Here is a 26,443-nt window from a genome sequence, read left to right on the forward strand (position 1 = left end):
CTGCCTGCATGCGCTGAGGCCATGGGACTGGGGGTTGGGAGGGGGCGATGGGGAGGGCCGCGCTGGGAGCCCACCTCACCCAGGCACTAAGCCTCTTGGCTTGCACTTGCTTTCTCTCCCCGCTTAAGACTGAAGGCTCCCAGGCACCTTGGCCCTGGCCAGCAAGAAACACTTCCCTTGTGACAGAGACCATGCTCATCTCTCTGTCAGGCACATGGAGGCCCAAAGAGGTCTCAGAGCTGATGAACGGGGAACTGGGATTAGAACCCCAATTGTTTGCCTCCCCAAACCACCCGAGTACCAGGAAATGAGGGGCAATGACCCCAGCTTTCCCAGTGGATCAGCTCGGCAGGCCCAGAGAGGGAGAGAGAGACAGATAAATAAGGCCTTTATATACAGAGAAGCATGATATAGTGGGGTGGGGGTGGGCTGGCAGCAGCAGCGGGCGGGGCAGCCGGGCTGGCGGGGCCCCGTCAGTGGGAGAAGATGCCCCGGAAGCGGGCCTTGTCCTCCTCGTCCTTCTGGCGGATCCGCGCCTCCAGGGCCCGCAGCTCGCGGCTCACCACAGGCGCCAGGGCCGGGTCCAGCTGCAACACCTTGGCAAAGTCAGCCTGGGCCTCCTGGGCGTTCCACACCGCCGCGTGGGCCTTGCCACGCTTGAAGTAGGCCTTGACATTGTCTGCAGGGGGCGCCAGTGGGCGGCAAACACACGAGGGCATGAGAAAGGGGAGCCAGCCAGCACCCCACCTTGACTTCTGGCACCAGGGGCCCGGCGTGAATGGAGCCCTCCTGCCCTGAGGATGCCAACCCCGCCCCCAAGCCCCATTCCTACCTCGCTGGCACAGCAGGGCCCACGGCCCCACCTGGGTGGGAGAGATTGGGTCAGGCTCCCATGGGAGTTCAGAACGGGGGTGATATTGAAGGCCCAGAGGCGATGGAGGAGGCCGCCTGCCTGACCACCCGCCGGCCCCCTGCCCTGGTGACCCAGCGCCCAGCGCTCACCATCATACTTATTGAGGATGGAGGAGCAGTGATCCAGCACTTCGTAATACTCTTTGGCCACCAGCTTGCACTGACAGTAGTTGAGCAGCAGTGGGGTGATCTGCTGATCCAGCTGGATCCAGTCGGGGGACCCAGGCTGTTCCTGGGGGCGCGGAGGCAGGGAGAGGGCAAAAGATGCTGAAACCTGGGCCCCCTGGGCCCCACCTGACCCCTCCCCTCACCCACCGCAGCCTCCAGGCAGCACCTTCATCTGAAGGTTCTTGAGGCAGGCGATGGCGTCATAGTACTTGGCAGCGGCCTCCTTCACGTGGCCCTCACGGTACAACCGGTTACCCTCCTGGTGGATGACCGGCACCGCCTTTGCCTTCTCCTCATCCGTCATTGCCCACGGGTCCTGCTGGTACGTGCCAGGGTTCTCCACCTGCCGGGGCATAAGCCAGCTCAGGGCCCGGGGTCAGCCTCTGGGCTGGCTGGGCCCAGGACACTGGGTACCAGAAGCAGAATCACTTCTTCATCCACTGACCCTTCAACAAATATGTATGTAGCATCTCCTGCATGCCCAGCACTGTGCTGGGTTCTATAAAGAGAGCAGTGAGCAAGATGGTGAAAAGCCCTGTCTTGGCAGAGACCTGAGGAGCAGGGAGGGGCCCCAGGAGGGAGGGCACTGCCAGGCGTCCTTGTGCCTGTTCCACCCCAGCCCCCAAGCAGTCAGGGAGGCCCCTAGCTCCGGGCAGGCGGGCAGGGCTGGCACCCTCTCTGAAGCTGGGCGGTAGGAGTTTGGCCCGGGGGCCCCTCACCTTCAGCATCTCGATGTCGAAGAGGAGAGGCTGGGGGTTCTGCTGCAGGGCGTCCAGGTCGGCGTGGCCCAGGGAGTTGTGCTCATGCATCTGGGCGATGCCACAGCAGTGGCGCTGGCCCTCCAGCGGGTCCTTGCCGGCTGCGATGTTGCGTAGACTCTTGGCCACCAGTGGGTACAGCACCACGTGCTGCAGAGGGTGAGTGGGCACGGGGGGCTCTGTCAGCACCTGCTGGCTGGTAGGGGGCTCAAGAGGCCCCGCCCTCTGCCCCATCACCATCTGAGAAGGGACACAGGCCCAAAGAACCAGCACCTGGTTCAGGCGACACCCAGGAAGACTTTTCCCTCCAGACTCCTCTGGCCTCCCAGCCCTCCATCACTTTCAAGCCAAACACCCACGCTTCCCACCCCCGCCACACACACACACACACACACACACACACACACACACACACTCCCACTGCCAACCTGTCTTCCAAGCTCTGACAAGTCCAGTGGAATTCTTACCTCTTACCTGTCCTCCTCCCAGGTTTGCAGCCCACAAGCTGGGCTCCTCACCATTCCAGGGGCCCTTCCACACTCTGTTCCCAGCATCTCTTCTCTCCGGCCCCACCCCCACCCCTTTCAGGTCCCCTCTCTGAGTTGGGATTAGGGCAGCAACTTCAAAATCCTCATGGAGGACCCTCAGGCATTGGAGACCTAGCTTTTTTATGGGGTTTTTTTGTTTTTTTCAGTTGTGGCCCACTTTATTTTTTTTACTTTTTGGCCACGCAGCATGTAGGATCTTAGTTCCCGGACCAGGGATCCAACCCATGCCCCCTGCATTGGAAGTGCAGAGTCTTAACCACTGGATCACCATGGAAGTCCCAGGGACCTAGCTTTTGACCTTTCACTAGGAACATCTGCTGGGATGGCAGAAGTGAGACCATCCCCACGCCTAACCAGCTCTTCTCACTGACCCTGTCGTCGGCTCGGGGCTGACTGCTCAGCTAATGTTCATCCAGTCAGCAGATATGTTCTGAGTCTTGGCTCTGGGCTGGCCCACACTGGGCACTTTCAAGGTAAACAGGCCCAATCCCTGCCCTGAAGTAGCCTAGAAGCAAAGGACCAGATCCTGGCCATGCAGAATATGAGGGGTGGAGAACCCAGAGGAGGGGTTCAAGTCAAACACCAGTAGTCAGGGAAGGCTTCCTGGGGGTGGTGACCCAGGAATTAGTTTGAAGTAGGAAGGAAGATGTTGGCTAAGAAGGAGATGGGAACATAGGGAGGTGAGTGAGAGGGAGGCCCTACAGGGGCCATGTGGGCATCTATGGCTTGCACTTCAACTCAATAGTGACCAGGAACAGAGGGGATTGAAGCAAGGAGCTATAGCGATTATTGCATTTGAGAGCCAGTCCCTGGCTGCAGTCCGGCTGAAGGAGAGGAAAAGGCAGACTAGGGGCCCGGAGGCCTGGTAGTGCAGAGCCCTGGAGGGAGTTGGTGGTGGCCCGGGCAGGGCAGAGGATGGGGAATTGGGTGTGGCCAGACAGACGCAGGCAGGCGCGGGGCATGGGGTACCTTGACATCGCAGCAGAACTGGGCAATCTCCCCCTCCCGCATGGTGCGCACAATGGTCTCCCACACAGGCAGCTTGAACTTCTTGCCGATGATGAGCTCCATGGGCTTGCCACGCACCCGGCTGTCGTCCAGCACGGCGCCCTCCTCGTCACTGCGCAGAGTGCGGTAGTGGAACGTGGCCTGCAGGCCACAAATGGGATCAGACAAGGGCACGGCCTTCCCACAACCACAAGGACAAGGCCAGCTCACAGCCTGCAGGTGGCACAAGGGACCGGGCTCACCCAGGGCTCACCACCTGACCTTTATCGCACTACCAAGGAGGGAAGGGGTCCAAGTCACATGGCGAATGGGTGGATGGGCTGGGATGAGAGCCCAAGGGGTCTGGCTTTAGTCATTCTTTCAACAATATTGACAGAGGACGAGATGGTTGGATGGCATCACCGACTCAATGGACATGAGTTTGCGCAAGCTCCAGGAGACGGTGAAGGACAGGGAGGCCTGGCGTGCTGCAGTCCATGGGGTCGCAAAGGGTTGGACACGACTTAGCGACTAAACAACTACCTGCCTGAGCTCTGTGCTAGGCCTGGCAGTTGACAAAACAGACAAAAGCCCCCGCCCCCGTGTAGCTCACAGGGAACTTTTAAAGGAAAGAGATAGGCCTCAAACAAAACACGCTCTGTGAGGTGGAGCAAAATGCTATGGATCAGACATCAAAACACAGCAGGGTAAGGCACAGCGAGTTCAGGGAGCCGGAGTCACTGAAGGAACTCCCTGGCAGTTCAGTGGTTAGGAGTTGACAGTTTCACTGCTGGGGCTCAGGTTCGATCCCTGGTCAGGGAACTAGGATCCTGCAAGCTGCACTGTGTGCCCTCCCCCCTCCCCCTAAAAAAAAGAGAGAGAGAGAGAGAGAAAGCAGAGATCTGAAAGGAGTACAGGAGAAGCGAGCCAGACAGATGCTGAGGTAGGAAGGGGCGGGAAATTTCTTGGCCAAAAGAACAGCAGGTGCAAAGGCCTTGCAGAGGGGCAGTGTGTGGTGTGTTCATGAAGCGGGAGGCCAGCGCAGCAGCAGGAGCAGAGTGAACCAGGGGGAGGGGTGGTAAGGGGTCATCAGGTCAGCAGGGAGGGACCCCACAGAGCCTAAAGCCCGTGGTAAGGACTTTGTTTTTTCACTCTGAAATGGGAGCCACCGGGTGGCTCCAAGGAGAGGAGAGACATGATCTGATGTAGGTTCTGCTGCTGTGGGGATGAGACAGGCAGGAAAGCCTGGAAGACAGAAGCAGGAGATGAGTTAAGATGTTACTGGAATAACCCAGGAGAGAGACGAAGGCAGCCTGAACCACGGTGGGAGTGGTGGAAGTGGTCAGATCTTGAGTGTATCTTGAGGATCTTCTGGGGGGGGGGGGGTGGTCTATGAGAACAAGAGGGCAGAGGCATGGAGACTGGGAGGTTTTTGGCCTGAGCAACCAAAAGGCTGGAGGGGCCGTTCCCTGAGATGAGAGGCTTGAGGGGAGCAGGTTAAATTGCCAATGAGACATCCAGGTGGAGAAGGTGAGTAGGGACCCAGATATCAACTTTCAGGGGGAGGGAAGGCTAGACACAGACATTTGGGAGTGGTCCAGGCATGCATGGGGAGCTTCTTAAAAGACACGAGCCTGGATGAGATGAGATCATCTCAGGGTGAGTAAAGAGAAGTCTCAAGACTGAACCCTCCACAGGATATGGTTAGAGGAACCCACACTCTTTCCCACCCCTAGCCACCCCGCTGAACTCCGTTTCCGCATCAGTAAAATGGAGTTAGCAACAGTACCTACCTCGCCTTGTGAGAATGAAAGCAAACTTGTGAAGCATCGAGCACTGTGCTCTTGTGAACCCTCAGTCAATGCCGGTGATTGTTTGTTTATTTGTCCCTATTCTTTCAGTGTCATTGTTCACAGATCATCACTATTTTTGGTGTTTTCTCCAACTGGTGTCTGTTCCATCCAAGATCTCCCTTGCCAAGACCTTCTTCAAGGCCACCAACCACCGCGCCGCCCCCCCCCCCGGCCCCAACCCATGGGGACCTTCATCCACATCCCTTCTCTCATCTCCAGAAGCATCCCTCTATGTATCATCGATCACCAGGGCCATGCAGCTCGGCCTCAGGGCACCCCTGTGAGCCGGGCTCAGAGCTTTACCTTTGCCATCTCTGCACAGCTCTTGTCAGCACAGTAGTTCTTACTTTTGGTGTCCCCTGTAGGTTTTAAATGTTCGACTGTTCTAGTCATCAACAAGATATGTCACTTCAGGACTTCCCTGGCGGTCCAGAGGTTAAGAATCTGCCTGCCAATGCAGGGGACACAGGTTCGATCCCTGGTCCAGGAAGATTCCACATATTATGAGACAATTAAGCCTGTGTGCCACAGCTACTGAGGCTGCGCTCCATAGTGAGAAGCTTGTGAAGGAGGCAACTAGAGAGTAGCCTCCACTCTCCACAACTAGAGAAAGCCCACGCTCAGCCATGAAAACCCAGCACAGTCAAAAAAAAAAAAAGATATGTCACTTCAGTTATTTTCAGTGCCAGGACTTTTACTCATTCACTCAATATGCATGTCCTGTGTGACTGCTCTGCTGGGCACAGGGGCTGTCCCCAGGAGGCCCGTACTCTACAAACAAGTGGCAACTGGGAAAGCCCTCCAGAAGAAGGAACTGTATGAGCAGAAGGAGGTAAGCCTGGAGGCGTACCTTATTGGGGCAGGGAGGGGTGGAAGAGGCTGGAGCTAGGATCCTGGAGGTGCAAAGGAGGAAGATGGGGGGCTCTTTATTTCTCAGCCCTTATCTGTCTCGACCCAATGCCACGAAGAGCAGTAGGAAAGCTGTTAAAAGGGTTCTCCTCTGGTAGACCCGACCCCGTAGCCTGTTCTCTGGGTTTGTGCATCCCAGGGCCTCAGTTTTCCCATCTAAGCAATGGGAGCTGGTCTACGTTTTCAGAAGGCCCTTCCTTCCATCTATAGCAGACCTTTAACAAGGGGCCCCTCCCAGAGCCCAGGTTTCCCATTTGGGGTCTTCTCCAGAGCTGGGTCTGTGCAAGCAGTGGGATCAACACCCCCACCTACCGCAAAATATTTATTGATGACTGACGGCCTCCCTGGCCTATGTGGCCACCCAGCCAAGCCAGGGGGCGGAGCTCACGCATCCGAATTCACCCTCTACTTAATTCCAAGCCAATCAGCGTCGAGCTCGGCATGTGAGCGGTAGGGTCACCGACCACTGCTGTCTGGGCATGCGCGATCTCTCGCCTGAGGCCTCCTCCCGCCTCGCATGCGCACCGCGCCACCGACGGGTTAAGGGGAAGCGGGTCGACACGAACCTTGGTTCCATCCTGAAAGTCAGGGAGCGCTCCTCGGCCCTCCTGTATCACACGCTTTTGGATCCCGTCCTCCCGGAGTCTTGCGATGATATCCGCCATCCTCCTTCCCCGCTGCTCTCTTTCGGCAACTTCCGGACTCGCTCGGCAGCTTCCGGACCTGCTTCGGCAACTTCTAGAACTTCGGCAACTTCCGAGCTGGCGCCATTTTGGCTAAGGGCAGACGCCGAAAAGAGCCCGAACGTAGAAACGGGCTGTGATTGGTTCTCTGCTCCGCGGCTGAGCGCGCGTGTCAGGCCAGGGGCGGGGCCGGGGCCTGTGAGAGAGGCGGGGCCGGAGTCTGCCGGGCGGGGCGGGGCGGGGCCTGGGGCGTCCCTAGGAACTGTGTCCTTGAACCGATTTGGTTTGGGCCCTCCCAAGTGGCCGTGGGCCAAGCTATTTAAAGTTGCAGAAGTAGCACGACAGCATTACAGAGCTGGGGGGAGGGAAGGCCGGCATGCGTAAGGCCACCTCCTAAAACTATTTTTGTGTATTCCTTTTGTTTTTTCTTTTAGCTTGCCTAGCACAGTAGTCGTGCGTGTCCATCCTGAATGTTTCTCTTCGTCAGTCAGTCAGTCTAGGTGTAAGAAGGAGGGGGAGGAGGGTTTCTGTATTCCCGTGGGAATCCTAGGCTCCCCAGGAGACGGACAGCCGCTTGTGGGGTCCGGGCTAGCCGTGTCGTCACCACGGAGCCCACCGCGGTATCTGGCACGTAGTAGGTGCCCAGTGAATATTAGGGAATACAGGAATGACAGAAATGAGGCACTTCAGAGGCTAAACCGTTTCTCTCCGCCTCTGGAAACTAGTGAAGAATAGCTCTAAGAGTCTTCTCCCACTTTCGAGGTTTCAGTTCAGTTCAGTTCACTCGCTCAGTCGTGTCCCGACTCTTTGCGACCCCATGGACTGCAGCATGTCAGGCCTCCCTGTCCATCACCAACTCCCAGAGCTTACTCAAACTCATGTCCATAGAGTCAGTGATGCCACCCAACCATCTCATCCTCTGTCATCCCTTTCTCCTGTCTTCAGTCTTTCCCGGCATCAGGATCTTTTCCAATGAGTCATTTCTTCACATCAGGTGGTCAAAGTTTTGGAGTTTCAGCTTTAGCATCTGTCCTTCCAAAGAATATTCAGTACTGATTTCCTTTAGGATGCACTGGTTGGATCTCCTTTCAGCCCAAGGTTTAGGTAACCGAATAAAGGGAATGTCTTGGGGTCTGTGCACTGTCCTCACTCCATAACTGATAAGAATTATGTCTGTCCCCTTTGCCCCACGTGCTGAGGGCTTCAGATGTTTATGTTGGTTCATTTCCCCCAAGAAGTCCCCCGAGAGAGGTGGAACCTCTGGGGCGAAAGGGAAACATGTTTTGTTTTTAGCTTTTGTTTTTCACTTGCACAGGAAGTTTTACAGGCAAGTTCTGCCGAATTCTGAAGCAACGAGTAGTCTGTGTTCTTACACAGGTTGTTCCAGAAAAATGGAAAAAGAGGGAAAGTCAACCAATATATTTTATGAGACTAGTTTAATCTTGATTCTAAAAAAGATACTTAAACCATAAGGCAAGTTAAATTAAATACTTAAACCGATTTTACTAATAAATATAGATATGAAGGATTTCCCAGTTGGCACAGGGGTAAAGAACCCACCTACCAATGCAGGAGACACAGAGAGTCAGGTTTGATCCCTAGGTCGGGAAGATCCCCAGGAGTAGGGAATCACAACCCACTCCAGTATTCTTGCCTGGGAAATCCCATGGATAGAGGAGTCTGGAGGGCTACAGTCCTTGGGGAGGCAAAGAGTCCGACATGACTGTGCGTGCACGCACACATACATAGATGTGAAAAATCCTAAATGAATCCACTAGTATATATAAAAATGCCTCAGTATGCTAAATGAGTGCCATTCAAAAAAAAAAAACAAATATTATTAATACATTATTCCATTTATATGAGGTACCTACAGACAAAGTTAAATTCATGGAGACAAAGTTAAATGGTAGTTGAGTGGGGGGAGGGAAGGAAATGAGGAGTTGTTTAATGGGTACAGTTTAGTTTTGCAAGATGAAAAGATCCTGGAGACTGGTTATACAACAATGTGAACATAGTTTTTTGTTGTTGTGTTTTTGCTTTTTTGCCACATGGCTTTCAGGATCTCAGTTCTCCAAACTGGGTTTGAACCCAGGCCATGGCAACAAAAACCTGGAATCCTAACCAGTAGGCCACTAGGCAATGCCTGTGAATATATCCAATAGCACCGCAACACTACTACAAGCACCACTACAATATACATCACGGCCGTGTGTTGTCACCCGCTTATTTAACTTACGTGCAGAGCACGTCATGTGAAACGCCGGGCTGGGGGAAGCTCGAGCTGGACTCAGGATTGCCAGCAGAAATATCAACAACCTCAGAAACGCAGATGACACCACCCTAATGGCAGAAAGTGAAGAGGAACTAAAGAGCCTCTTGATGAAGGTGAAAGAAGAGAGTGAAAAAGCTGGCTTAAAACTCAACATTCAAAAAACGAAGATCATGGCATCTGGTCTAATCACTTCATGGCAAATAGATGGGGAAACAATGGAAACAGTGGCAGATTTTACTTTCCTGGGCTCCAGAATCATTGTGGATGGTGACTGCAGCCATGAAATTTAAAAGACACTTGCTCCTTGGAAGAAAAGCTATGACAAATCTAGACAGCGTATTAAAAAGCAGAGACATCACTTTGCCGACAAAGGTCCTCATAGTCAAAGCTATGGTCTTTCCAGTAGTCATGTACAGATGTGAGAATTGGACCATAAAGAAGGCTGAGTACTGAAGAATTGATGCTTTCCAACTGTGGTATTGGAGAAGACTCTTGAGAGTCCCTTGGACTGCAAGGAGATAAAACCAGTTAATCCTAAAGGAAATCAACCTTGAATATTCATTAGAAGGACTAATGCTGAAGCTGAAGCTCCAATACTTTGGCCACCTGATGTGAAGAGCCAACTCACAGGAAAAGGCCCTGATGCTGGGAAAGACTGAGAGCAGGAGGAGAAGGAGATGACAGAGAATGAGATGGTTGGATGGCATCATTGACTCAACGGACATGAGTTTGAGATATTGAAGGAAGCTCCGGGAGATACTGAAGGACAGGGAAGCCTGGCCTGCTGCAGTGCATGGGGTCACAAAGAGTTGGACATGACTTAGAAACTGAACAACAACAAAGCATTACTGAACTTTGCACTTAAAAAATGTTTAAGATAATAAATTTCATGTGTATTACCCACAGTTAAAACTTTAAAATGCTTTCTCAAAAGGAAAAAAAAAGGGGACTTCCCAGTGGTTCAATGGTTAAGAATCTGCCTTGCAATGCAGGGGAAGTGGGTTCAATCCCTGGCTGGGCAACTAAGATCCCACATGTTCGGGAAACTGAGCCCGAACACCACAACTATTGAGCCTGCATGCTCTGGAGCCCACCTCAGCTAAGATCCAACATAGCCAAATAAGTAAATAATTTTTAAGAAAAAGGAAAAAAAAAAAGATCAAGTAGGGCTCATTCCAAGAATGATTTAACCAAGAATGGTTTAACATTAGAAACATCCATTGCTGAACTCCCCTGGTGGTCCACTGGTTAAGACCACATTTCCAGTGCAGGAGGCTCGGTTCCTCCCTGGTTGGGGAACTAAAATCCCACATGCCACGCCCTTTAGCCAAAAAGAAAAAAATCCATTATTATAATTCATCAAATCAGTGAATTAAAGGAGAAAACTCATATAATTATTTCAAAATATGCAGAAAAAGTATTTGATGAAATTTGCTTTGATGACTATGATAAAAACTCATAGGGCAGAAGAGGAACTTTATCAGAATGACACAAGCCACATGCAATTAAGTATGATAGATAAATACTCACATTCCCTTCAAGATCAGGAACAAAGTAAGGAATGTTCCCTATCAATGATGTTGTTTAGCAAAGTATTGGAAGTCCGGGCCAAAGCAATAAACCAAGAAAAGGAAATTAGTGATTATATCTACATAGAAAATCCAACAGAATCTACAGACAATTTTAATAAATTGGAGTCAGCAATGCTACAAAATTAATAACACTCTTAACATTATCAATAACCCACCCAAAAATGTAGTAGAAAATAAACAGCAATAAAAATCAGAAAGTATTTAGGAAATAACACAGCCCAGAGCTTTTTGGAGAAAAAAAAAAAAACTTTAAAATACAAATAACTGATGTGGCATACCTTGTTAATGACTGGAACAGTTTAACATTTAAAGCTGTGATTTCTTCTGAAACTAATCTAAAAATTAAGTGAAATCCCAGTGATAATTGGGAGGATATTTATAGAAGATTTTTGTAATACTTTTGTGGAAGAATAAAAGTCTGTGAAAAGCTAGATCAAGTTTGAAAAAGATGACCAAAGCAGAGGACTTTCCCTGCCATATTAAACCTCAGGGCAAACCATAGTAATAAAAAGCATATAGTTCTGGCTGAGAATTAGTCAAGCTAACCAAAGGAACCAAAATCAGACCTTAAAATAGATATGTATGTTAGCAACAACATACTTGATGTCTGATAAAAATGGCACCACAGTTCAGAAGGAGAAAGAACTGATTGTTTGGTAGACAGTGCTGAGGAAACAAATTCACTCTCAATTCAGTTCAGTCGCTCAGTCGTGTCCGACTCCTTGTGACCCCATGAATCGCAGCACGCCAGGCCTCCCTGTCCATCACCAACTCCCAGAGTTTACTCAAACTCATGTCCATCGAGTCAGTGATGCCATCCAGCCATCTCATCCTCTGTCGTCCCCTTCTCCTCCTGCCCCCAATCCCTCCCAGCATCAGGGTCTTTTCCAATGAGTCAACTCTTCACGTGAGGTGGCCAAAGTATTATAGAGTTTCAGCTTCAGCATCAGTCCTTCCAATGAACACCCAGGACTGATTTCCTTTAGGATGGACTGGTTGGATCTCCTTGCAGTCCAAGGGACTCTCAAGAGTCTTCTCCAACACCACAGTTCAAAAGCATCAATTTTTCGGCGCTCAGCTTTCTTCACGGTCCAACTCTTGCATCCATACATGACCACTGGAAAAACCATAGTCTTGACTAGACAGACCTTTGTTGGCAAAGTAATGTCTCTGCTTTTTAATATGCTATCTAAACTCACTCTACATTGAAATAAATCTGGATGTCTTCTTGCACCTTGTCCAAAGGTAGAAACTATAGGGTTAAGGATCTCATGAATTGTTTTAATCCTTAACACTGATCAAGTATTGACATGTGCCAGACACTGTGTTATGCTGCTGATTATGTGCTAATTTAATCTTAAATTAATGTCCTGAGAAGGAAACACACTGTTATTAGCTCCATCTGACAAAGGAGGAAACTGAGGCACAGAAAGGTCATGTAACTTGCTCAAAGCAAGGTCCTGATCAGGGTACAGTGGATCATGTAAGATCTAATCCCATTTTTATTCAAAATTTTGATATTTTATTCATCGTGAACAAATTTGATTTTTTAAAAAAATAATGCATTAAGGATTTCCCTCGTGGTCCAGTGGTTAAGAATCCGCCCTCCAATGTAGAGGACACAGGTTTGATCCCTGGTCAGGGAGCTAAGATCCTACATACAGTTAAACCTGAGCTTTACAAATAATGGGCCCTGGATCTCTGGAGCCCACACACAATGAAAAGATTCCACATCCCACGATGAAGACCCGGTGTGCGCAACTGAGACATGACACAGTTGAACAAACAAATATTAAAAGATAATGTATTAAAATATTGTTCATCTTGCTTACTAGTTTTTTGGTGTCACCTTAAAGTTTTCACCCAAGATGAGTGCCTCACTCCCCTCCACCTTGTCCTGCCCCTCCGAGATCCCAAAGCTAGCGAGCGCATAGAAGGCTGGAATGCCAGTGCGACAAACCCGATGGATTTGACTATACAAAAATGAGGATGGTTCTTTAAGGGCAACTTAGACAAAGTAAGGAGACAAAGATGAACAAGGAGGAGATATATGCAACAAAAACCAGCAAGGGATTAATTAGGTAAGTACAGACATGCAATGCAGCAGGAAAAAGGCTAGAAACACAACAGAAAAAAAAAATGATCAAAGGGTAGGAACAGACAATTCACAGAAGAGGAACCACCATGAACTGACATGTGCGTGAAAAGCTGATCAAATCCTCCCATTGTCAGAGACACCAGATGAAAGAGAGACCCAACTTTAGATTCATCAGTCATAGGACTTTCCTAGTGGTCCAGTGGTTAAGAATCCATGCTTCCATTGCAGGGGGCACAGGTTCAATCCCTGGTCAGGGTGCAAAGATCCCACATGCCTCTGGGTGCAGCTCCCTCAAAAAAATCTAGATTAATCAGCCATTACGAAGTTGGAATACTGAGGGCCTAGAGAAAACTGGAACCTGTATAGTGGGAGTGCAAATTTGTACAGCTACTCAAGAGACCATCTATGATACTTTGTGAAGTCAGTGGCACATCTACCCTATGGCCTGGGAGTCCTACTTCAAGAGGGCTTTTTCCACTCTTCATGAGCGGACAGTGTGAAGATGTTCACAACAGCGACTCATGTGATGGGGGCATTGAGGCCAAGCTAAGTGTATATCATTGAGGGCTGTGGTGGATAATAAAAGTGCTGGATGCTCAACACGGTATGCCGAATGTAGTTAGTAGAAGCAAAAGTGAGGTGCAGGTGGAAAACATTAGTGTTGAAGGTAAAAATGTAAACAACAGAATGAGTTTTATACAGGATACTATGTTTGTAAATTGCAAACACACCCACGTATGAGCCAATGCCACGTGGAGCAGAGGATCAGACAGGATTCAAAGCAGCGGACTGAGCACACTGCTGTGGGGTCTCACAGAAGGCAGGAGGAAAAACAGGGGTGAAGGAAGGAAAATAAATGAACATAACTCAAGAGGGGCCTTGTTCATAGTGATGATGTGTCACAAGCTGTGCAGGATTGACTCAGCTCTGTACATGAAGTCACAAAATGAAAGAGGATGGGTAGATGGAGGAGCGTGAGCACCCCTAGAGCTAGGGGGACCTGAGTTCAAATCCCAGTCCTACTACTCACAAGCATTAGGGAACTGGGAATGAAGCACTGATTCATGTCATCCACAAATATTTATTGAGGATCTACTTAGCGCCAAACAATGTTCTGGGCACAGTGGTCACAGTGTGAATAAGACAATGTAAAACACCATAATTTCAGGTAAGTGCTGTGTGATATGAAACTGACTTTAGATTGCATAGTCAGGCATGGCTTCTCTGAGAGGTGACATTACAGCAGGGACACAGATGATGAAAAAATCCCCCTCACCCCCTACCCCAGTGAAAGAGCAAGGTTAAGTGCTTTCCCGGAATAGGAAAAAACCACTTGCAAAGGCCCTGAGATGGAAAGAGCTTGGCCTGTGTGGCTGAATGAGGTGAAAGAGGGGCAGAGGGGGACTTGATCAGATTGGGAGAGGTAGGCAGCAACCGTTCAGAGCTCTGTGTGGACTTTAGTCAAGAGTTCAGCTATTCTAATCACAATGGAAAACCAAGGGATGATTTTATGCAGAGGAGTGACTTGACAGCATATTTAAAAAACAAAAAAGTTTTATTTAAGACACACAGAGAGAAAAGGACCGGATATGTTTTAAAAGACCACTTTGCCTGCTGCGTGGAAGCCAGTGCAAGCCACATAAGCTCTCTTCTTCCACATCTGCACCTAGACAGCATATTAAAAAGCAGAGACATTACTTTGCCAACAAAGGTCCATCTAGCCAAAGCTGTGGTTTTTCCAGTAGTCATGTATGGATGTGAGAGTTGGACTATAAAGCAAGCTGAGCGCCGAAGAATTGATGCTTTTGAACTGTGGTGTTGGAGAAGACTCTTGAGAGTCCCTTGGACTGCAAGAAGATCCAACCAGTCCATCCTAAAGGAAAGCAGCCCTGAATATTCACTGGAAGGACTGATGCTGAAGTTGAAACTCCAATACTTTGGCCACCTCACGCGAAGAGTTGACTCATTGGAAAAGACCCTGATGCTGGGAGGGATTGGGGGCAGGAGAAGGGTATGACAGAGGATGAGATGTTGGATGGCATCAGCGACGCGATGGACATGAGTTTTAGTAAGCTTCGGGAGTTGGTGATGGACAAGGAGGCCGGGCGTGCTACAGTCCACGGAGTCGCAAAGAGTCGGACACGACTGAGTGACCTGCATGGTGGTGACAATCCCTCTCCCGAGCAGGGCCGTGGTGAGTAAGGGTGGGACAACAGTCCTCAGGAGTCTCCTCGGCACTCAAGGAGCGGGCTGGGATGCAGACAGCTCTATCTCGGGCCTGGAAGGCTGGCGCGTGGCAGCTCCTCCAAGACCCTTGCATACACCCGGGGATTGCCTCCGAGAGCGGCACCCGCTGTCGCTGGCCGAGGTGGCCGCTGGGCGGCGTGGCGAGCCCAGCTCGTTCCGGACGAGAGAGGGCCCAGTCCATCGGTCTGCTCGGCGCTCGGCAGCTCTGGCCTGCTGAAGGCGGGAGGGGGGAGGGGCCGTTATGTAAGGGCGGGGCCTCGGCCAGGGCGCCGGACCGTCGAGCAACCTAGACGACGGCACGGGGGCGGGGCCTGCGCGCGGGGGCGGGGCCTGCGGGCGCAGATGGCGACCGCGCAGCGCGCCTGAGCGGGCCCGGGCCATGAGTGCCTCCCGGCCCCAGTTCAGCATTGATGACGCCTTCGAGCTGTCCCTGGAGGACGCGGGCCCTGGGCTCGAGCCCAGCGGGGTCGCCCGCTTCGGGCCGCTGCACTTCGAGCGCCGGGCCCGGTTCGAGGTGGCCGACGAGGACAAGCAGTCCCGGCTGCGCTACCAGGTGAACCGCCCGGCCCACCTCACCCCACCCTCGCCTGAGTCTGGGCGGACCCCAGGCCGGACCCTGGAGAACCCCAACTCGAGAATCTGACTAGAAGCCTCGGCCGGAGCGGGAGACCGCCCCTGGGAGGTGGCCACTGATCCAAATCCCTGCCCAGACCCTCAGTTCTGATTTCAGCTACTATTGGAGAGCCCACACCCAGGAGCTCGCCCCCACCCCAGCTGGAGACCTCAACCTTGAGACCCCGTCTATCCCGGGTACTAACCCTCCCTCTCCTTACCCCACAGGGATAGGGAACTCTTCTGTACTTCAACCAAACTTTGTCCATACTCAGAAGCAGCCCTGAGAGCCCCAGGCCATATAATCCAACGGGAACCAGCACCCCTTTTTCTGTTCTGGAAGTCCCCACCTCATTCTTTCCTCCAGAGCTGAAGGCCCTGACTCACATGAAGAGTGAGTCCTTGCCCGTGCCATGGCGCCCACTAAACTGGAAATACCCCTTTTCCCAGAGGACCTCCACCATCTCTAGGCTCTTTGTGTTGAGAACCTGAACAAGATTCTTGTGCTCCAAACCTGGAAACGATTGGCCGGCCCTGCCCTGGCCTCCCAAATCCAGGACCTCCATACTGGGCCCCCGAAATGCCATCCTGATGCCCCCACCCTGAATCCCAAAGTTTGGGAGATCTCCCGGCCCCGGGAGCCTCAGCTAGCCCCTGCTGGCTCCTCCCTGCCAAAGCCCCCAGCTCGCACTCCTACCTGGGTTTCAGTTTCTGTGAATCACCAAACCCGTTCTGCGGGGAGGGCGGAGAGAGCAGCTGTCAAGCGGCCAGGCAAACAGCTGTGTGGGCTCCCTTTCTTCCTCTCCACCAGAGGGGAGTGAGGAAGGGCCTGAGCCCAGTAACCCCTCTGAGCCCTGTGTTCTGGAATAGAACCTGGAGAACGACGAGGATGGAGCCCAGGCCTCTCCAGAGCCGGATGGGGGAGTCAGCACCAGGTCAGGGCCAGGTGGGGACCCACCCCGTACTCCTAGCCCCAGGCTTCTGGCTCCCGTCCCCAGGCCCCTGCTCAGTCGTCCCCCTCACCTCACTCAGCTCTCTCACATCCTGTCCTAAAGAGACCCCTGCATGGGGCCCCTGTCCTGCACACTATCCTAGTGCCAGCCTCACCCGCCCACCTCCACCAGGCTCTTTATCCTGCAGAAACCCCCGGCCTGGTCTGGCCCCTGTCTTCTCACAGGTGACTTGTCCTGCAGAAACCCCCAGCCCTTGAATTCCTCTTCACCCAGGGCCTCTTTCAGTGTCCCCTCTCCTGCAGGAACACCCGGCCCCAATCTCCGCCCCATCCCCCACAACGTCATCATGATTCCTGTCCCAAAGGGTCCCTTTCCTCACCTCCCCTGTCCCCTCACCGGGCCCACTCGCCCTGCAGGGATTCTGGCCGAACGTCCATCCGCAGCTCCCAGTGGTCCTTTAGTAGCATCAGCAGCAGCACTCAGCGCTCCTACAATGCCTGCTGCAGGTGAGACTCTGCCCTGATCCCACCACCGCTGGCCCCTGCCCCCACACAGGCAGCCCCGGCTACTCCCCCACGGTCCTGTGGGTGGGGGAGAGTGCCCACGGGAGGAGGTGGGCCTCCTGTCACCGTGTCCACACTCTTCCTGCTCTGCTCCCATCCAGCTGGACTCAACACCCTTTGATCCAGAAGAACCACTGGGTAGTTCTGGCCTCCTTCCTGCTTCTCCTGCTGGGGCTGGGTGAGTGCCCCTGAGGACCCCCTGCATGCTCTGCCTACCCCCATAAGGGCTCCACCCACCTTTTGCTCAGGTTCTGCACCCCCCGTGAACCACCCAGCACCCTGAGGAGGCAGCTGGCTGGCATGACCCCACCCCCCTTTTACAGACGAGGAAGCTGAGGCCTTGGGAGGGGCAGGTAGAGGCCTCCTGGTCACACAGCCAAGAAATCACACATAGTTGAAAATGGAACCTGGTTCCATGCTCCAAACTTTCCCTTTTTTTAAAGTCTGTTTAATCCACTAGGGAAGAGAGAGGAACAGCTACTCTTTATCCTGTGTCTACTTTGAGCCAGGTGCAGGGCAGGCTTCCTTATGGAGGTCACACAGCAAGTGAGAGGTAGGGCCACGAACCAGAACCTAAGTGTAGATACAGGTGAGCAAGGATATGCCTGACCCAGTGGCCGGGACTGCGGAGTACCCTGCCAGCCCTATCCACGGGGTACCTGTCAGTTCCCTTCCTCTGGATTCTGAGAACTGACAAGGACGTCTCCCCCACATCCATTACTCAGATAGGGAAATTGAGGCCCAGAGCAGGCAGAAATCAGAGCCAGATGTTTTCTGACTCCTTTTCTCCTCATTCTGTGGGGCTGAGGAATCAGGGTCGCCCTGAAAGAATCTAGGGTTGGGATTAAGAGGATCCTATAACGTGGGCCCAACTGTGGCAGCCGCTCTCCGCCCTCCAGGAAGGTCAGAGCCCCCTAGCAGGAAAGCTGGGCAGCATCCTTGCCTCAGCTCTGGGTGTGTGTGCAGAGGGGGAGCCGCCACCTTCCCAACATGTGTGAGTCACACTGGCTAGCTACCTTACCTTATTTTATCCTCGTCACCCGACAGGGCAAACATTATTACTATCCCAGTTCAAAAATAAGGACACAGGTGAAAGGTCACAGCTGGGGGGTAGATGAGCTGGGATTTAAACCCACATCAGTGACATTGTCAGGCCTGTGGGCCGCCACAACCCATAAATTGGAAAGAGGAATTAGAAAAAGATGCCTCCTCTGAGTGGGCAGAGCCCGAAGCCATGAGCCAGGATACTGAGAGTGAGTTTCAGCCGCCATCCCATCCTTTTTGAGGTGTTCTGTGCAGGACACGAACCACACAGCAGTCCATGGTGGTCCTTCAAGCCTCTGTGCTGTACTCCCCCCCAATCTTCAGGGCTGTAGAGTCCAGCTCCCCATCTCCGCGCCCATCCCATCCTATAACTGGGGACCCAGGACTCTCTCAGCATCTGGAAAATTGATCCAGCCATGACCTCCTCAGCTTCCCCAGTGCCCCCTGTCATTAACCAAAGTCCACATCCCTCTCCAGGGCCTACAGGCCCTGCCAAACTCCTGAAACCTGGACTCTGCCTCTCCAGTCTCCCCAAAAGCTGGAAGTTCCTAGAAAGCCCCAGGTTCCCTCCAGACTCTGGGCCTTTGCCAGGCTGTTCCCCCATCTGGAACACTGCTCTCCCTTTCTGCCTGTGGGGTGCCCAGAACAAAGCCTCTGGAGTCAGATTACCTCCACCTTCCCAATACAGCCGGTGACAAGTTACTCCACCCCTCCCCCTGAACACTGTGCCTCAGTTTCCTCTTCTTCGCAATGGGGATGATAATACCTGTCCATTCAACCAAGGTGACAGATAAGGCACTGCATGTCACACACTTAGCCCAGTGCCCGTAGCACCTAGTAAAAGGTGACTAAGTGGTGACTGCTACTGCTGCTGCTACCCTGCTCAGATGCCACTGCCTCCAAGAAGCCCTCTCTGATTCCCCAGGCTCCTGAGCTGCCTGATCACTGGGGTTGTAGCTTGGAGGTTCTTGTTGGTTGCTCCACTCTGGAAGGGCCTGGAGGCAGAGACCTCATCTGCCGTTCCCCGAGGGATTCCCAGTACCAGGCACTCAGCAGTTAAACTCCATAAACCTTTGCTGACTGACTAAAGGAACCACACCAAGGAGCAGACAAAAATCTCTCCTTTCACGGACACTTCCCAGGACCTGCTCTGAAAACACAGAGCTTGGTGAGCCTCCTCTGGAGGTTCTCTACCCAGGGGGCCTTCAGCTTAGGTGGGGGACACCATTCCTCAGACCTAAGCCATGTAGGGGGGTTGCGGGCGGAGGTCCCCACCCTGCCACCAGCTTCTGCCTCCTGCGGCACCTGCCCTCACCCTCGCGGCTCCATTTGTGTGCAGTGCTGATCCTGACCGGCGTGGGACTGGAGGTGGCCCCCTCGCCAGGTGAGCGGCCCCTCCGACCCCCGCAGGCAGCGCTCACTCCCCTCTCGTGCACCAGGGGTCCTTGGCAAGCCCTTCCACCTCCTCCAGCGGTCAGCACCTTCCCGGCAAGAAACGGCCCCTTTGACCTCGGAGAGGGAGACTTGGGCAGGCACTGAGCCTGCCTGGGAGCCAGCCCGGGAGCCTCCCTGCCCTGACCCGACCCCTCCTGCCCTCCCGCAGGTGTCTCCAGCGCCATCTTCTTCGTGCCGGGCTTCCTGTTGCTGGTCCCAGGAGGTGCGAGTGGGCGGTGGGCGAGGGCGGGATGTGGGCGTGGCGTGGCGGGCCCTGGGCGGGGCTGGGCGGAGCCCTGGGCAGGATGTGGGCGGGGGCGAGCCGGAGGCGGGGCCCGGCACTGACAGGCCCCTCCCTGCAGTTTACCACGTGATCTTCATCTACTGCGCCGTCAAGGGTCACCGGGGCTTCCAGTTCTTCTACCTGCCCTACTTCGAGAAGTGAGCAGATGGCGGGATCTAGCGTCGGCGCCGAGAGGCCCCAGTGTGTGCGGCCTCCTCGCATCCCTGGAGGGGCACTCCCGGAGTCCGCGCCCGGCTTCGGTTCCCTCATCCCAAGGGAAAAGCCCCGTCGGGACCCTCAAGCCCCCTCATCGTCTTGGGAGTTTGCTCAGGAAGTTTGGGGCATGTGGGTCTTGGGCCACTACCTGAGCCTGGGAAAGTCTCCCCTCCCCTCTCTGTGCCTTAACTTATTCTCAGGCCCTGGGCTTGCTGGCTTGGTGATGTTTTGTGCTAATAAAAGCGGTGCTTAATTCTAGCCCACAGTTGGCTTTTTACTTGCCACCGGCCCAACAGGCTGGCCACAGCCCCCTCCCAGAAAGGCCAAGGAAAAGACTGACCATGGGGCTGAAGGGCTCTGGGACTGTTCTTCCCTATGGTACACATACAGCCCTAACACTCCAAGACTTGCCCAAGGTCACACAGCTCATTAGCGGCAGAGCTGGGCCTGAGATCTTCTGCCCTGCAAGCCTGGAGAAGGATCTTCCTGCCCTTAGCCGGGTTGGTCCTGCTGGGTCTCCACTCAGAGTGGCAGCACTGGTGCCTCCCCCCCCACCCACCATGGCCCTGGCCAGGGGCAATCTGATGACGCAGGCCTGGGGCCTGGAGGCTGGTATCCTGGTTCCAGCCTGGCTCTGGGGCCCTGGGCTGCCACAGCCAGCTCCAAATGTGGGCCACCAGAAGGCAGCCGCCCAGCTGCCTCCACCCACTGCCCTACTTCCCAAGCCCAGGGGTTGGAAAAAGCAGGGGCAAAGGACATAGGAAGCAGGGCCTGTATGACAGAAAGCCTCAATGATCAAAGACTCTTAGAATCACAAAACATTGGAAACAGACCGTAGCAGAATTTTGGAAGGACCAAGCATCTCCGGATCTCAATAACCAGGAAACAGAATCTTTGAGTACCCTGAAATCTGAGATCATAATAGCTGCCATTTATCAGACTCTTAGAAGGCATCAGGTTGTGTGCTAAGCACTTAACACGGGTTATTTCTGGTCATTCTCCGAGAAAACTGAGGCCCAAAGAGACTGGGTCAGCCAAAGGCAGAGTTAGGAACATAACTCAGGGCTTCTGTGACTTAAGTGGAAGGGGTGTCAGCAAGCCGGTATGGTCCCTAGCTAACCAACAGGCCGAATGAGTGGCCCGAGGAGTCCCTGTTCGTATTCTTGTGTTCACAGTCTTCCACTCCCAGTAAAACATGAGTGCCATTAAGATGGTATTTGGTCTGAAGTGGCCTCTACTGTGTCTGCAGCAGCCAGGACAGTACCTTTAGATTTCTGTGATTTTGTTGAATGAACACCAAGGCCCCTGCTCTCACACCTGATCTGGCCAACCTAGACGTCCCACTCTCAGCCACCAATCAAGGCACTTTGAGGGGCACCGGTTAGATGCAGGAACTCCTAAACGAGTGATTCTCAAGTTAGCTGGAGGTAAAGGACTGGTTTTCATTTCTAATGCATTATGGACCAATGCTTTAGTAAGATAAAAAACTAGGAGTGAAATTTTAAAAAGATACAGAATATAAGCCCACAGTTTGTATTACCAGATTAATCAGACAGACAGAAAGTTATATTTCAATAGATATAATCAGAACAAACACGGGAAAAAAAAGAAAAGTTATAAAAACCATTCATTGAAAGTGGGCAAATTAGCAATGTAGAGTTGTTGCTATGCTCATCATTTTTTGTCACTTTACAGTTTTAAGTGATTCTGTTAGAAGTTTTTCTCTAACCAAAAGTGGTGATTCTCCATAATATAAGACTATCTCAGGGATTTCCCTGGTGGTCCACTGGTTAAGAACCCATCTTCTAGTGTAGGGGATGCGGATTCGATCAGGGAACTACGACCCCGCATGCTGCGGGGCAACTGTGCTGGTGCGCCACAACTAGAGGGAAGGCCATGCCATGCAGGAAAGATCCTCCATGTTACAACTAAGACCCGACACAGCCAAAAATAAAATTTTTTTAAAAAGACTATTTCAGGGATCTGCAAGCTATACCTCACAGGCCCGATATAGCCCCCAACTAAGAATGGTTTTCACATTATAGTAATGGTTGGGAAAAAAGCGAAAGGATAATAAGCTTTTGTGACACACAGAAGTTTATGAAATTCAAATTTTGGTGTCAGTAAGTTGCATTCAATTAATTATGATTTGTCAAATTCCCTACACAGCAACACTTGTATATTGACTTTGGCTGCTCAGCCATGCAAACTACTATAAAGAGCAACAGGAATCATGTGGTCCGCAAAGCCTAAACTCTACTATCTGGCCCTTCACAGAAAAAGGTTGCCAACGCTTGGTCCATATGAACGTGTTGACAGAACACTGAATCGCAAGGTTTAAAGTTTCAATGTGACCAATGTGCTTGATTTTTTGCTGGTTAGTTTATGTAATCCAAATTGGATTGACAGCAACACCATCCTCAGGAAATAATGAATCTCCAAACTCTAAATATGGTTTCTTTTTAGTTGGAAAGTGCATTAATAGTTGCATGCAGCTTAAGAACATTAGATTTCCTTAGCGGACTGTGACTCCATTTACCCCCGACGCTTTTCCCCCCATAGCCCACTTTGTAGTCACACTAGCTTTGTTTTGGTTAATTCTCTCCTAGTCAATCTTTTTTCCAAGCTGTCAGTTTCAGCCTTTCAGTTGTCATTATGCTTTGAATGTGTCTCTTATATGTGCACTCAGCTGTGGGGAAGAGCCTGGGTATCTGCCTTTTGAGATCTGCTCTCTGCCCTTGCAGTAGAAGACCTTCTGGTTTCTAGCTGGGCACAAGGTCCCCCAAGATAAAGACTGCATTTCCCAGCACCCTTTGCAACCAGGTGTCCCAGGTGCAGAGCCCTCCCTAACCGGGTGTAAGTGGTTCCTGCTGATTGTGCCCTTTCTTCTTTGTTTCTGCTCCCATTCTGTCAGGTGGGAAACCAACAAATGTGGCTACACCCTCAGAGTGGCAGAGCAGCCAGCAGAAGAAGCCTAAGTGCCTGAAGACCATTCAGCTGGATTTCAACTAAGACTGTTCCTGTGAGGGAAATAAATGTCCATCCAGTTTAAGGCATTGTTGTTTGGGGTCTCCATCACTTACAGGGACCCCAGTCTAACACTGATATTTTCTTCTGGGACTGAAACTCCAACTTTTAACCAAAAAAAAACTTAACTTGCTTATACTTATTATATTTTTTTAAAGAATTATTTCTACCTTCTGTTTTAATGTTTTCTGTAGATTTTTCTTTGCTTTTTTTCCTCTTTCCCAGACTTCTACTAGCTTAGTCAAGAAGTCTTCACTTTCTCCATTTTCCTCCTCTATTGCTTAAACTGTTGAGAATGGAACATTCTATCTCTATTTCTGTTATATTAGTGGTTACCCTTACATGATTAACAAAATCTCAATGAACCTTCCTACTCTAGGAAAAACAAGAAAAAGTTTTCAGCATATCTAAAGTATTCTTTCCCATCTGACATTTTATTTTTGTCTAATTTTTAGTCCCTTCTTGTTTTAACATCCCCCAAATTATTTTTTTTTATAGTTAATGCTTCTTTAGAGCTACCAGTATCTTTACTGGTTTCTTTTCTGACTGTTATTTAGTACACATTCTACCTTGAATTATCTTCTTACTGAAGCCATCCCTTCAACAAGAGTTTGTGATAAACCCTTTCTGCCTTGTGTTGTTATATTTCATCCTCATTCTTGGCTAAGATGAGCTAAGTGTTGGCTTCTCAGCAGGCACTTCTTTTTCTTCTGCACACTGAACAATTTATTCCATTTTCCTCTTGCATCTACTGTTGTCAGTGAAAAGAAAAGTCTTTGGAGAGTCTAGTTGCTAATCCTTGGTAAGTAATCTGACTTCTCTCCCGAGTTGTTTATGAGATTTTCCTTTTGTATTCCGCAGTTTCACTGGGATGCATCTTGATATACATTTCCTTTTATTTATCCTTCTCCGGCTCGAATGTGCTCCTTCAGTCTGGGCCCTTGTCTTTGTGGAAGTCTTTATGGAAAATTTCTAACCATCATCTCTTTGAATATTGCCTCATGCCCATTTTCTACATTTTCTTCTTCTGAGACTCCTAATGACTGTGGTGGTTGTTGTTTGGTAGCTAAGCCGTGTCTGACTCTTTGCAACCCCATGGACTGCAGCTTCCTATCCTTCACCCCATGAACTGCACTTCCTGTCCTCCACACCAGGCTTCCCTGTCCTTCACTCTCTCCTGGGGTTTGCCCAAACTCATGTCCACTGAGTCAGTGACACCAACCAAACATCTCATCTTCTGTTACCCCCTTTTCCTCCTGCTCTCAATTTTTCCCAGCATCAGGGTCTTTACCAGTGAGTCAGCTCTTCACATCAGGTGGCCAAAGTATTGGAGCTTCAGCATCAGTCCTTCCAATGAATATTCAGGGTTGATTTCCTTTGCTGCTGCTGCTAAGTCACTTCAGTCGTGTCCGACCCTGTGCGACCCCATAGATGGCAGCCCACCAGGCTCCCCCATCCCTGGGATTCTCAAGGCAAGAACACTGGAGTGGGTTGCCATTTCCTTCTCCAATGTGTGAAAGTGAAAGTGAAGTCTCTCAGTCGTGTCCGACTGTAGACCCGATGGACTGCAGCCTACCAGGCTCCTCCGTCTATGGGATTTTCCAGGCAAGAGTACTGGAGTGGGGTGCCATTGCCTTTAGGATCGACTAGTTTGATATCCTTGCAGTCCAAGGGACTCTCAAGAGTCTTCTCCAACACCACAGTTCGAAAGCATCAATTCTTTAGCGCTCAGTCTTCTTTATGGTCCAATTCTCACATCCATACATGACAACTGGAAAGACCATAGCTTTGACTAGATGGACTTTTGTCGGTAAAGTGAGGTCTCTGCTTTTTAGTACAATGTCTGGGTTTGTCATAGCTTTTCTTCCAGGGACCAAGTGTCTTCTAATTTCATGACTGCAGTCACCATCCACAGTGATTTTGGAGCCCAAGAAAATAAAATCCGCCACTGTTTCCATTTTTGCCTCACCTATTTGCCATGAAATGATGGGACTGGATGCCACAATCTTTGTTTTTTGAATGTTGAGTCTTAAGCCAGCTTTTTCACTCTACTCTTTCACCTAGCTTTTAACTACTCTTTAATATTTTCTGTCATTCATCCCTCAATGCTACCTACGGGGGACTTCTCAGATACAGCTTCCAGTTCATTAATCTTTTCTTAAATTGTGTCCAATCTGTTTAATTTATCCCTTGATTTTTTTTCATTCCAATCGCCATATCCTCTATTTTTAGAAGTCCTATTGGGTCATTTTTTTTTTAACCTTTCTATTCAGTTTTCATACCATGCTGTTACAGATACAGTCTCTCTTGTTTATTTTGTCTGTTTTGTTTGTTTGTTTTTGCATTTACTTCATGGTCTCTTTTAGAGTGTTTTATGATTTCCACTTTGGAGTGCTGACTCTCCTGTTTACTGCATCTGCTGCATCTCCCTCATGGTGATTTGTTTCCTTATGTGATTTGTCATCCTCTGTCATGAGTTCATCTTCAGAAGTGACAGGGGTATTTGGGGTTTTTTTTTTTAACTCTTATGTGCCCTGGGTTGAAAGAGTGTCTTTCTCAGCAGTTTTTTGTTTTTTTCCTATTTCTTCTGCTTTTCACACCACAGAGACAGACCACACTCCTGCTTGACATGCAGACCTGAGTTTCAGGTTCACTGGGGTAACTTTTTCCACTCGAGGTTGAACATCTGCACCTTGTCACTTTCTCAGGCTTGTGGGTAGCGGTATATTTTGGCCCCCTTTTCAAGAACAGGGTAACCTGTTGAGACCCTGGAATATATGGAGGTCATGTTCTGCTCCTCAACCTCTTATAGGTCTTTTGTCCCTCCTGGGTGTCCGATCCCAGACTCCCAAACCTCTCCACCCCTGAAGCCTCCACAGCCTCTGATTCCTCCCACCACCCAGCTTTGGATTTTCTCTTTGTCTCTGGTGCCCGGGACCATCCCTGTCTTTTAAGTTCAGCTTAAAAAAATTTTTTTCCACATATAAGGAGTGAGAGGAGTCCAGCCACCTTTCTTAGCTCCCATTTTACCAGAACCACCCCCTACACTGCTCCATCTCTGAATGCTGCCAATTCCAGGGAGCTCCCTACCTCCCAAGGGGCTAGAGAGAGTCAAACCTTGTCACACTAGGGAATGACGGGTGGTCGAGGGTAGGTTTCCTCCAGGCTGCTCTGGTGGAAGGAAGGCGAGAATGAGCCGGGGGCGGGGGGCGGCGATTTGTGACATCACAAGCCGGCTCTCCTGCCAGAGGTTGTCAGAGCAGAAGCCCGGGGGCTGCTGG

General features: G+C 51.1%; 2 protein-coding genes across 4 annotated transcripts; one reads left to right on the plus strand and one right to left on the minus strand.

The window, feature by feature from the left end:
- Positions 1 to 371: 371 nt before the first annotated feature.
- AIP (aryl hydrocarbon receptor interacting protein) lies at positions 372 to 6,934 on the minus strand. 2 transcript variants are annotated; one of them, XM_061162441.1, is made up of 6 exons: positions 6,702 to 6,933; positions 3,356 to 3,535; positions 1,800 to 1,988; positions 1,247 to 1,423; positions 1,003 to 1,144; positions 372 to 679 (listed from the first exon to the last, which is right to left on the minus strand). In XM_061162441.1, exons 1-6 carry the CDS (start codon positions 6,798 to 6,800, stop codon positions 474 to 476), a joined length of 993 nt encoding a protein of 330 aa, XP_061018424.1. In that variant the 5' UTR covers positions 6,801 to 6,933; the 3' UTR covers positions 372 to 473. The 2 variants fall into 2 exon arrangements, with proteins under 2 accessions (XP_061018424.1, XP_061018431.1); XM_061162448.1 differs by having other exon boundaries at positions 607 to 679; positions 1,011 to 1,144; positions 6,702 to 6,934.
- An 8,413-nt stretch (positions 6,935 to 15,347) lies between these two features.
- Positions 15,348 to 20,393, plus strand: TMEM134 (transmembrane protein 134). Of its 2 annotated transcripts, XM_061162462.1 has the most exons (7): positions 15,348 to 15,583; positions 16,513 to 16,577; positions 17,012 to 17,101; positions 17,260 to 17,336; positions 19,542 to 19,586; positions 19,806 to 19,859; positions 19,999 to 20,393. In XM_061162462.1, the coding sequence occupies exons 1-7, from the start codon at positions 15,410 to 15,412 to the stop codon at positions 20,079 to 20,081; spliced, it is 588 nt and encodes a 195-aa protein (XP_061018445.1). In that variant the 5' UTR covers positions 15,348 to 15,409; the 3' UTR covers positions 20,082 to 20,393. The 2 variants fall into 2 exon arrangements, with proteins under 2 accessions (XP_061018445.1, XP_061018455.1); XM_061162472.1 differs by lacking the exon at positions 19,542 to 19,586.
- Positions 20,394 to 26,443: the final 6,050 nt, after the last annotated feature.

Source organism: Dama dama, chromosome 2 (genome assembly GCF_033118175.1).
Source record: "Dama dama isolate Ldn47 chromosome 2, ASM3311817v1, whole genome shotgun sequence".
Taxonomy (NCBI): domain Eukaryota; kingdom Metazoa; phylum Chordata; class Mammalia; order Artiodactyla; family Cervidae; genus Dama; species Dama dama.

Coding starts and splice junctions, on each gene's coding strand:
- AIP (XM_061162441.1), bottom strand. CDS start 6,800: ATGGCGGATATCATCGCAAGACTCCGGGAGGACGGGATCCAAAAGCGT. Junction 1,989..3,355: donor AGTTCTGCTGCGATGTCAAG/GTACCCCATGCC, acceptor CACCCTCTGCAG/CACGTGGTGCTGTACCCACT. Junction 1,145..1,246: donor TCAAGAACCTTCAGATGAAG/GTGCTGCCTGGA, acceptor CCGCGCCCCCAG/GAACAGCCTGGGTCCCCCGA.
- TMEM134 (XM_061162462.1), top strand. CDS start 15,410: ATGAGTGCCTCCCGGCCCCAGTTCAGCATTGATGACGCCTTCGAGCTG. Junction 15,584..16,512: donor AGTCCCGGCTGCGCTACCAG/GTGAACCGCCCG, acceptor GTTCTGGAATAG/AACCTGGAGAACGACGAGGA. Junction 19,860..19,998: donor CCTGTTGCTGGTCCCAGGAG/GTGCGAGTGGGC, acceptor CCCTCCCTGCAG/TTTACCACGTGATCTTCATC.